The 10,953-nt window shown below is 35.5% G+C and overlaps 2 protein-coding genes across 2 annotated transcripts; both read right to left on the bottom strand.

Moving 5' to 3' along the window:
* Nucleotides 1-2,700: 2,700 nt before the first annotated feature.
* Nucleotides 2,701-4,071, bottom strand: LOC134283197 (cholecystokinin receptor-like). Its single transcript, XM_062765646.1, has one exon. The coding sequence runs from the start codon at nt 4,031-4,033 to the stop codon at nt 2,837-2,839; it is 1,197 nt and encodes a 398-aa protein (XP_062621630.1). The 5' UTR covers nt 4,034-4,071; the 3' UTR covers nt 2,701-2,836.
* A 1,416-nt stretch (nt 4,072-5,487) lies between these two features.
* LOC134283199 (cholecystokinin receptor type A-like) lies at nt 5,488-6,940 on the bottom strand. Its single transcript, XM_062765648.1, has one exon. The coding sequence runs from the start codon at nt 6,755-6,757 to the stop codon at nt 5,531-5,533; it is 1,227 nt and encodes a 408-aa protein (XP_062621632.1). The 5' UTR covers nt 6,758-6,940; the 3' UTR covers nt 5,488-5,530.
* Nucleotides 6,941-10,953: the final 4,013 nt, after the last annotated feature.

The following is a 10,953-nucleotide window of genomic DNA, read 5'->3' as shown; positions in this document are numbered from 1 at the left end:
TATCAAAGACATACAGGTACCTGAAGTTTACTTATTTTTCTTTTAATATGTAGGGGTTATATTTTTTTATTAAAAGAAAAAATAAGTAATATCAGGTGCCTGTGTGCTATTAAGGTCTTCCGTTTTCCAACGGAAGACCTTCTACTGATTCTGTTGGTAAAGATTATTATTCTTTTTTTTTCTTCTACTTCCTAGACGCCAACTTTGAAGCATCATATCTCACTCAGTTCTCAATTGATTTCGCTCAAGTTTTCAGAGGTACTAGACGTTACTAAACTCTATCAAAGTGCTGTCAAAAATTTCAAAAAGTCACTTCCGGTTTTGAGTTATTTCCCTTTAAACGAAAATTTATAGGCTTTCCTTTCCAGACAAAGGCTCAGAGACGGCTAAAGCTGGAGCAAAAATTTTACTGATTTTAGATAATAGAAGGATTGAAGTTGTGCACATCGGTTTTTGTTTTTCGATTTCTCTATTCAACATGGCGCTATATAGGGTCAAAAATTAGAACGCTTAAAAGAGCCAAAAATTACTCATATTTTGCTTTTTATCTTCTAAACTAAAAACATTTTGTTAAAATATATATAACATAATTTGTGCAGAATTAGAAGATCTTTCAAATGATACCTCAGAAAAAGGGCTGGCCCCTAAAATTAAGGGCCAAGAGGGGCCAAAATTTTTCCTTTATATCTCAAAAAGTATTGAGAATTTGTAATACGTCAAAGAAGCAAAGTTGTTCAAAATGTCAAGCTTAAAGTCAAAGTACGTCCGGTGACGTAACTTCCGGCCAAACCGGAAGTAGTCGGAAAACGCATATTTTGCCATTCTTGACAAGTTTTTGGGTAACATCTGTCACTGGGAGCAAAAAAATTAATTTTCCTTCCGTCGTCGTCACTTCTGGTCAAACCGGAAGTAACAAAAAATGGCTGATTTTTACATTAAATGACATAGATTTAGAGGATTTAAACAATTTTAGGACGCTATTACTCATTTTTGTAAAAATGAAAGTTACTTCCGGACAAACAGGACGGAAGACCTTCTCGTTGCTTTGCAACGAGCTTTGCTCTAGTTAGGATTAAATTTTGGTTGAAATGAAGGGCCGCGTCTCCTTCCAGGGGGAGATATTAAGAAATATGAAAATTGGATAGTATTTAAATCTCAGGAACAACTGGCCCAGAAAGTTGAAACATGCGTGAAAGATTTCTATGGCAGTGAAGAACCAGGATAGTTTTGGCTACTTTTGGTGATCAACGTTTAATTTACCAAGAAACCCTTCGGAAATATCTTTAAAAATCCGGTTTTACGAATAGCAAAATAATATATTGCTTATATACCGCTAAACAAGAAAGCATCCTCGGGACAAGTGAAAATTCAAATTTGTCCGAATTATGATTCACTGGGATAGTATGGGCTACTTTGGGCGATCAACGTTTTACATATTAGAAAAAATCTTTAAAACACTTCTGTTCAAGAACAATAAGGCCAAGATTTGTCAAATTTATTTGGCAGCATCCTCAGATACTATAGATTCAGCTTTGTTCAAATCATAATTCCGGGAGTGACGTAGCATCATTTTTGAAAGTGGGGGGTGGGCGGCAGCCAGGGAGATTTTTTTTTCACTTACCTGAAAAGGTTGACAAGCAAAAAAAAAAAAAAGGAAATTGCCCAAACACAAAAATCCTATTTCGTGGGGGTGGGTGGGGGGTGGGGGGTAGAGGGCAACTTTTTTCAAGGCCAACTTCTTTCTGTACCAATTTTTTGGCATACAATAGTACATTTCCTTGATATCACTTCCTTTCAATGAACATTTTCAATAGTAAAAGTAATGCTGGGGAAAAAAGTGGGTGGGGGCAAGCCCCCTCCCCCTCTCCTGGACCCCCCTGTTGCTACGTGCCTGCGGGAGTAGGGTGGGACCACTTTGGGCGATCAATGTTTTACAAAGAAAAACATATTAATAGAAAAAACGTTAAAATTCTTTTCTCAAGAACAGCAAGGTCACGTCAAGTAGCTGGAAGCATCTTCAAGGAGTGTTGACTCAAAAGTGTCCAAATCATGACCCCTGTGGATAATATGAGCCACTATGGGCGTTTAGAGTTTTTTTTATATACGAACAACCATTAAAATTATTGTCAAAAAAAACAAAACAAAAAGACAGGAAGTGTAGATTGTAGTTTATTCAAATTCTGTTTATCTTTAGTTTGTGCTCAGTTTGCCGGAAAGAGTAAGTAAATAATATGCGTGATTTGACAATTTAAACTTCCTTGTGAGTTTTTCTTGACCGTCTAAAAGTGTACTTTATTTATGCTGACTAACCCTGGTAATTAAATATAAAGTATAGATTTTTTAAAAACTTTTATTTAATTCAAATAACTGTTAAATTTTCCATGTAAACTCTCTCACCATTTACGCTAAAAACAAATAACTAATTTGTCTGAACAAATAACTAATTTGTCAGAACGAATTTCTAATTCGTTCGAACAAATATCTTATTCGTCTGAACGAATTTCTAATTCGTCCGGACGAATTTCGAATTTGTCTGAACAAATATTTAATTCGTCCGATTAAATACCTAATTTGTTCGAACAAATAACTAATATTTCCGAACGAATTTTTTATTCGTCCGAACAAAAATATTTTTTCACCTGGCCCTTCAGCAGCGCCGTGCATCCAATCAAAAAAGACATTGTAAATTAAGCAAACGAAATGTCATACCAAGCTAATGTACATTATTCAATTTGCCAGGACAACTGCTCTTGTTCAAAATTTACAATTCAATGCTGAAGTATAATCACACATAATACATGTATCAGAATAAATTTCTCAACCCCAAAATAACATTTCAAAGAGAACTCCCTATATTCCATTTTCTTTTCTTACAAAGACTTTTTAGAACTATTCTCTTGAAGCGCCTGTCTAGAAAGCCGTAGATAAAGGGATTGACTACGTTGTTAATGAAAATGGACCTCGTCACTATAGGTAGCATTGCTGAAGCTACTGATCCTGGTTTGGCGATAAACCCGCCCTTAATGGCCGTCCATATACTGATTATTAAGTGTGGAAGATAGCTTAAAATGAAAGCCAGGCAAATAGCAAAGGCAATCCTGGTGATTCTGGTCTTTGATCTAGGCTCTTCTTTAATTTGACCTTGTTTTTGTGTATGATTTTGCTTCGAGTGTTTGGTTGCGAGGTCCTCAGACTGTGACGCCATGTTGGAGATATTTTCCAGAACAATGGCTTCTTGTCCGTTGCTTTGCAGTGAGGTAGAAGAGGTTTTCTTTGACGAAATTGAAGACGAGTTGGTAGATGCGACTGAGGTATGGAATTTAACGTGTTTGAAGATCTTTTTACCGATTAGAATGTAAATCACACTCAGAAATATGATCGCAAAAACAAAGAAGAGAAAAAGTACCCCATTGAGAACTACAGGGTAAATTGTGTTTTTATATTTGTCGTCTGTTGAACAGTCGTAACCCGTCACATTGTGTGGAAGCTGAACGCGCCTTGTTCCTATCAAAAAGAAAACCGGCGAAGAAAACAAAATAGCTATTATTACAGCAACGAAACAGAAAGATTTTGCCTTCAGAACTGTCATCTGAGTTTTGAGCGGCTTGCATACTCTCCTGTATCTGTCAAATGATAATCCAATTATGAAGAAAATGGAAGTCAGAGCGACGACGGTATTATTGAATCTGAAAAACTTGCACGCTCCAACTGCATAGAATGTGTACTGAAAGTTCATTTCGATAATCTCAAACGGCATACAAACCGCGGACCCCACCAAGTCTATGATCGCCAAAGCCACAATGAAGGTTCTATGGGTACTGCTGCCAAATTTGAACAAATAGACGAACAACACGGTAAGGTTTCCTGGAACACCAAGCAGAGTCAGGATTCCTAGGTAAATCATAGGAGCTAAGCGTCTCTGGACCTCAATTTGGTTCAGTTCCTCAAGTGAAAGTTCCTTTCCAAAATTTGTTGTTTCCATGGGTGGTAACATCGTAGTGAAATGTATGTCATAATCCTTTGAAACGACCATCAACGTTGTATTGTATTTAGTTGAAATTCCGTTTTTGTTCATATTAAAATTTGCGACCAAGTAGTCGACCAAGTGTTATTTGCGGAAAATACAGCAGTCTTCAAAGAAAAAGCTTTTCATTTTACCTTCCACTGCACACTTTACTTTTTTTTTTCTAATTTTAATCTGTAAATTTTACACTTTAAATCTGTAAAATTTACACTTTAAAAACTGAACTAAAAATTCCTTCTGTTTTACACTTTAATAAGGACTTGGTAGTTTTTCAAAGTTTAAATATACCCGTTTTTTATCAATCACTTCGAACAAACGCGTATATTCTAAGAATAAAAAAGTACCACCGATAACCATGTATTAGCAAAGAAAAAGCGTTTTCACTTTTACAGAATATGTATATAAGGGTGTGATAGGATGACACAATGGATTAACCTCAGGCAAATATGATTTGTTGAAAGGTAATGTTTAATCTGTATCAAATTTCAATTTCCTCCATTGAAGGAATGCTTACAATGTAAAACTTTTTTGATGTATAACAGGACACTATTTTTTTGATTGTTTGTGCATGGTACAACTGTATGTTTTTAAAGTAATTTTTTCTTGCCTTTCAAGTTTCCTTTTTGTAATTTTATGATCAAAACGCTCTAAATGCTACACAATAGATTCGATCTTTTCAAATACGGAAAAATACAATGACAATATAAGTAATGTTTACGTACTTTACATAAAATACATTTAAATACTAGTGGTCTATATATTTAACTGTGTATATACATGTACACTACATGTTTATATACATTAAGCAGTTTGGGTTAATTTACAAGTGGGGACAGATCTAGCCTTTCCCACTCGGTGCTGTTTTGTTGTGACAGTTCCATATTTTTTCATTTCATCAGTAATTATTCACAACATACTAAATTCTTATTTTGTGAAATTTCATAAATAGATATTGTTGCATGTACAGACCATCATAAGTGATATAAAATAGCATACAATTAATCAAGCAAACAACGGAAAGTTAGCTAACAACCCGTTCCGACCTGCAGGACAACCTGACACCCATTAGATTCAATGGGTTCTTTGTCTTAATTTAAAAAGTCTCACACATCTTGGTGTTTCATCTGGGATGGTAAAGTAACTCTCGAGATGATCAACGAGAAATTCAACAAAAGAATAGTAGTACTTCTTTAGAGCATTAACTTAAAGTCAAACACCACAAAAGAGGTCATTCTAAAACGAATTCCCCAAGGTCTGGTCTCATGACTTTACTCTGACGAAAGTACAATTCTTTTAGATAGACATCCATATACAATATATTCATCAACATATTAATCGAACACTTATAGTGTCTCTGTCAATTTAGTTTTATTTGAGATAGTGAGATCAATAATAATAATACAAATAGGACTAAAAATGAGTAAACATAATAGGGGCAGAAATATGTTCCTAAATTTTCGATCGACACAGCAAATTAGAATCCCCTTTTCATTTTTCTACAATGTATCACTTTTTATATTTCTTGCATACACTACTGAGAACAATTCTCCTGAATCGTTTATCAAGAAAACCGTAAATGAAAGGGTTCACAATGTTATTGATGAAAATGGACCTCGTCACTATAGGCAACACTGCTGAGGCTACTGGTCCCGGTTTGACGATAAACCCGCCCTTAACGGCCGTCCACACAGTGATTACTAGGTGTGGAAGATAGCTTAAAATGAAAGCCAGGCAAATAGCAAAGGCAATTCTGGTGATTTTTTTCTTGGAATTATCTTCTGGTGTAGTTTCACTTCGCTTTCTTGAGCTTTTCCTTTCAGTTTCTTTTGAGGGCTTCGGTTCCTCTCTAGGAGATATTTTATTGTTAACATTCACAAGAACAATCCCTTCTTGTTCGTTACTGTGATGATCTTTAGTAGACGACGTTTTTCTCGAGGAAATAGACAACGATTGAGAGGATTTGAAGGTGTTCCGAAACCTTATGTGCTTGAAGATCTTTCTACCAATGAGAATATAAATCACAGTCAAAAATACGATCGCAAAAACAAAGATAAGGAAAAGAATACCGTTGTGAACAACTGGGTAAATTGTCTTTCTATATTTGTCGTCAGTTGAACAATCGTAACCAGTGACATTATAAGGAAGCTCAACACGCCTTGTTCCAAGCAAAAATAATATAGGCCATGAGAACAAAATAGAGAGAAACACTGCTAAAGCACAAACAATCTTCGCCATAAACACAGTCAGCTGTGTTTTGAGTGGCTTACATACTCTTCTGTATCTGTCCACAGACAATCCAATCATTACGAAGATAGATGTCAAAGCAACGAAGGTATTGTTGAAGCGGAAAAACTTACATGCTCCAACTGCGTAAAATGTGTACTGAAAGTTCATTTCGATAATCTCGAACGGCATACAAACCGCGGACCCCACCAAGTCTATGATGGCCAAAGCCACAATGAAGGTTCTATGGGTACTGCTGCCAAATTTGAACAAATAGACGAACAACACTGTAAGGTTTCCTGGAACACCAAGCAGCATGAGGATTCCCAGGTAAATCATAGGAGCCAACCGTCTGTGAACCTCAATTTGGTTCAGTTCCTCGAGGGTCAGAACAACCTCAAATGTATTCAATTCCACAGATGATTTTGTTGTTGAATTCCCATCGTGAGGTGTAGAGGTGTTCGTTAAATTTTCATAGTCCTGAGTTGAATTTTCGAATATGTTTTCCATGATGCTTCTTTATCGATATAACTGAGAACAATCCTTAGACAGTTTTAAATCATGTTATGATGACCATGTCATAAATTTTGGCTGTAGATAATGTTCATTTATGTTTTCAAGTGGGATTTCCGAATAATTTTTACTGCGTACTTGTTAACAACACTTGAAAATGAATACTTTAAAATGATGGAACATAGTATCAGCGAATGAAACCTGTTGAGCATTAGCGACTACTTGACTTGAAAGTACCACTTAATATTTAAGTACTTGCGGGATAGAAAGATGACACAACTAAATCTTAATAAGGTGTGGAATTAAAAGGGATAGTGCCTTGACAATTAATGTTTTTGGCTCATTTTTAAATTTATGGAGAACAAATATTCGTTACTTTGTTTACATACTTAAAATCCACAGAATATTTATTGCATGATATTTTAGGTTTTGGTTAATATTTATGACTAAAGAACGTAAAAATGCGACGTATTTCACTGTAGAACTCATTCAATACATACGTATGGCATTTCATAAATTCTATGGTGATTAAAATGACATTGTTAGCACACATGACCTATCATTGGGTCGTGTTTTGGCTGACTTATTTCAAACCATTTGTAAGGCCTTTGTTTTTATACTGAATTGTCTACGGAATATTCCGTTTACCTGATCAATACAGGTGTGTGACCCGTCAACAGGGGAAACTTCTAGGCACCTGATATCACCTAAAGAATTTCTAAGGATCCGTGTTTTATTCCCTCTTCACACAATTGGATTGTTTATAATTTTTTTAAAAATCGACCACCGTCTATAATCACCATTTACACACAAGTTTATGAAATACATACATATATATATATAGAGAGAGATCACAGTATTCAAGCTCATAAGTCCAATCAGACAATTTAAATGAGGAGCAGAACAAACACGAACCTCTAAAACATCAGAGGTTGGATCAGGTATCATGGAGGATAAAGCATCCCCTAACAACCGGTCACACCAACTGTGCGCTCCTTGTTATGATGGGAAAACGAAAAAAACCCGTAGACGATTTAGTGTATAAATAATGGTCCAACAATTGGTATGAAAACGTCAGTCAGCATTCGACTTGATGATAAACTTGATACTACAATAGAAGTAAGGAGTCGATCCTCACGTCGCGGATTCGAATCCAATTGAGGGACGTGGAGACCGGTCCTTCGGATGAATCGTATTAAACCGAGACCCCATGTCGCAGTAGGTGGCAACACGAAAAAGGATACCTCACTGCTCAATGGCCGTTAGTGCTGAGTATGGGACAAAATTTGCAGCTGTCCATCGGCAAGTGGAAAAAAAACCTTTGAGTTTAAAACCCCCTTTTGTAACAAACCTTGAAACCCCATCAGGCACCGTAGAATTTGGCCACAAAAGTTTTTATTCCCTACAGAAATTGAGATTGTTAAAGGAGAAAAGAGTTTGCATGGATTGTTTTTGTATCACTCTTTATCTATCATCCTTAACCCCTTCACTTCCGTATCGGTCAAATTGACCGGTGGCGCGTTAAAACACGACTTCGCAAAAATAAGATTTCCGTATCTATTTTATGGTAGCATGAAGGTATATAAACTATATATCATCTTTTTGGAAATTTTCTCTACTTTTAAAATATCTAAAAAGATTATGTCTTGATTGCCGGTATTTATACGTTGTGAAGGCAAACGTGACTTTTTGAAAATAGCGTAATTTTCCAAAGCAATTGCCGATTTTCCAGACGATTGACATTTTTTTCCTGATTAACTTTATAAGGAAAGTATAGTATATTTTTAAAGCATATTTTCTCTGCTTTTAAAATATGTAAAAATTATTGTTGTTACTTTAAAGTATATTTTAAAAACATGAATTTTCTTGCACTTATGTGTTTTTTCTCGATTTTATTCGTTATGTTTTAACAGAGCTCAGTTTTAAGTTTATTTCTGTGTTGAAATAGGGAAAACAAATTAAAGCTAGTAAAAGTAGAGAAAATTTCCTTTCCAACCAGCCCTTACAGGGCTTATTACGCTCAGTATTTTCTTAATTACGATAATTTGAATTTGTGACCTTCGCATAGTTTTTATGGAAAAATCGGTCAATATTTACATGTAACGTCAAGGTCGATATTGTTGCGTCTTACTCGAAACAACAAATTCCTTTATAAGACGTTTTTGACCATTTAGAATATATTTTTTACTGAAATAAATGCATAATACAAAAAAAAAAAAAAATAGATTCCAAAAAACAAATATATACTATCGTTCTGCCTTTTGTGAAGTGAAATGTTAATTTATTCATCTACAATAACATGTAATGATGTATATTTCATGTAATGATTATACAATGTTGATAAAAATTGTAGATTCCCTAAACGTTGATCTTTACTTTAAAAAAATCAGATATTAATATTGTTGTATCTTGTTATACTGTATACTTAATTTGCAATTTAATTAAATCTATATTGGCACGAAATTTAACAATACAAAAACTCGCATTTATAAATAAATACGACTCATCATCACTGTATGAGATACGAATTGAAATAGCCACGTGTTTCCGCTGTGGTGTAAACATGATGGTGATCCGAAATCTGAGCGTCAATTTTTATGATTATTTCACGAGGAAGATCATCACATCAATGAATCAAATAATACGGACATGCATTTGGTATTAGCAGGTGAGAATACGTGTATATTAACTGAATAGTTTAAGTTTAAAACGCATTAGTTCACGTTCAAAAGAAAATACTAGATCTTCATGTTTCAGTGTGCGTATTTCGTATTGTTCAGCCAATTTTGTGCTGCTTTCGAACTTTGATGTTTTTGACAATCACTCGTAAGTTCAAAGTAAAATCAAAGTTGCCATAATAATGGGTAGTTGTTTTCAGTATGTGTGTACCAGTGTGTACATGTACCACTTTCACATTGAATTTTTAGGGTGCTGGCACCATATGCAACAATACTTTCATCTGTGAATACCCACTTGCTAAGCCCACCATGAACTACGAAGGCCAATTTCATTTCATAACCTTCGATAAGATACTTAGTGTTCTCTCCGCTTGACTCGCCGCTAGGTGACGCTATGAATAGCCATATAAAAAGTCTCCCTATAGAAATTTACTCATTCTTCGATTTGGCTCGTGAGTGACACTTACCTGGAATTGTTACGGTCCACTACACTTCGTGGTGCCCGTGTTCATTTGTTTTTTACGTTTTTCCCTCGACCTTGGTTTTATGAGAAAACATTCGGATGTATTGAGCATACCAGACAGTTCCATGTCCTTCTCAGACTGGTCGAGAGAGCAGACTAGGCGTTCTAGGTCGAGTTCGCCGGCGAATTCAAGAGAACACGTTTCTCGACATGGTCGCCATTTTGATAAAGGTGAAACCCCTAGTAGTGGGCACACCAAAGCTCAAACTCACAGTAAGAATAGAGCGAAGAAAAGGAGACACTCTAGTTCGAGTTCTGGCTCCAGTTCAGATTCTTCAAGTTCTGACGGTTCTAGGAGTAGCAGTGATTCTAGAGCTTCTTCTCGTAAGTCACAGAAGTCGGGTTCGGAATCCATTAATTCCAACACCGGAACTAGAGAAAACGAAAGTAGCACCTCACTGTCAAACACCTCCAAATGTTTTCCCATAGACTTCCATACAAACTTTAGCCCTTCTCACTGATACATGTATTGAATTTCGGGCAAATGACCTTTTTGTCTTGAAAGTTCGAGATATTGGAAAACAAAAAATGCCAGAAAAAATATACCGTGCCGTTGCACTTTTACTTTCAATTTCCATTTGTTTACAACTAGGTGCGTTTGACACCAAATGAAAATCTTTAACCAAAGTGCATTCCTCCCTTCAAATTTTTACCTGTAACTCCTATATACCTCAAAGAAACCCAAGTCTTGATATGAGATTTTTATCAACTTTATTTCACTTGTCAAATACATAACAAATCTTTTCTCTTATTGACCAATCACGCGCCAGCTAGCATTTTCTCCTCCGCACAAGTTTGGGTGTCCAAAATGTCTGTCCAAAATGTCTGCGCCCATTTATTTGTTTATGTAGGGGTTTTTCCAAAACCAAAAAGAAGTGTAACGTCAGAAACGATTGAAGTTTACGAAAGATTTGACATTAATAACGATGTAAAAGGAGAAAAATTTGACAATGAGTTGAAACAGTTTTGTCATCCATTCTTTACTAAATATT

The sequence above is a fragment of the Saccostrea cucullata genome, unplaced genomic scaffold (assembly GCF_032062105.1).
Source record: "Saccostrea cucullata isolate Sc308-1 unplaced genomic scaffold, CSIRO_AGI_Scuc_v1 ctg1429, whole genome shotgun sequence".
NCBI lineage: Eukaryota > Metazoa > Mollusca > Bivalvia > Ostreida > Ostreidae > Saccostrea > Saccostrea cuccullata.
This window is presented reverse-complemented; position numbering and strand designations above follow the sequence as displayed.

Bases quoted from the DNA above. Each gene is read 5' to 3' on its own strand.
- LOC134283199 (XM_062765648.1), bottom strand. From the start codon at position 6,757: ATGGAAAACATATTCGAAAATTCAACTCAGGACTATGAAAATTTAACG.
- LOC134283197 (XM_062765646.1), bottom strand. From the start codon at position 4,033: ATGGTCGTTTCAAAGGATTATGACATACATTTCACTACGATGTTACCA.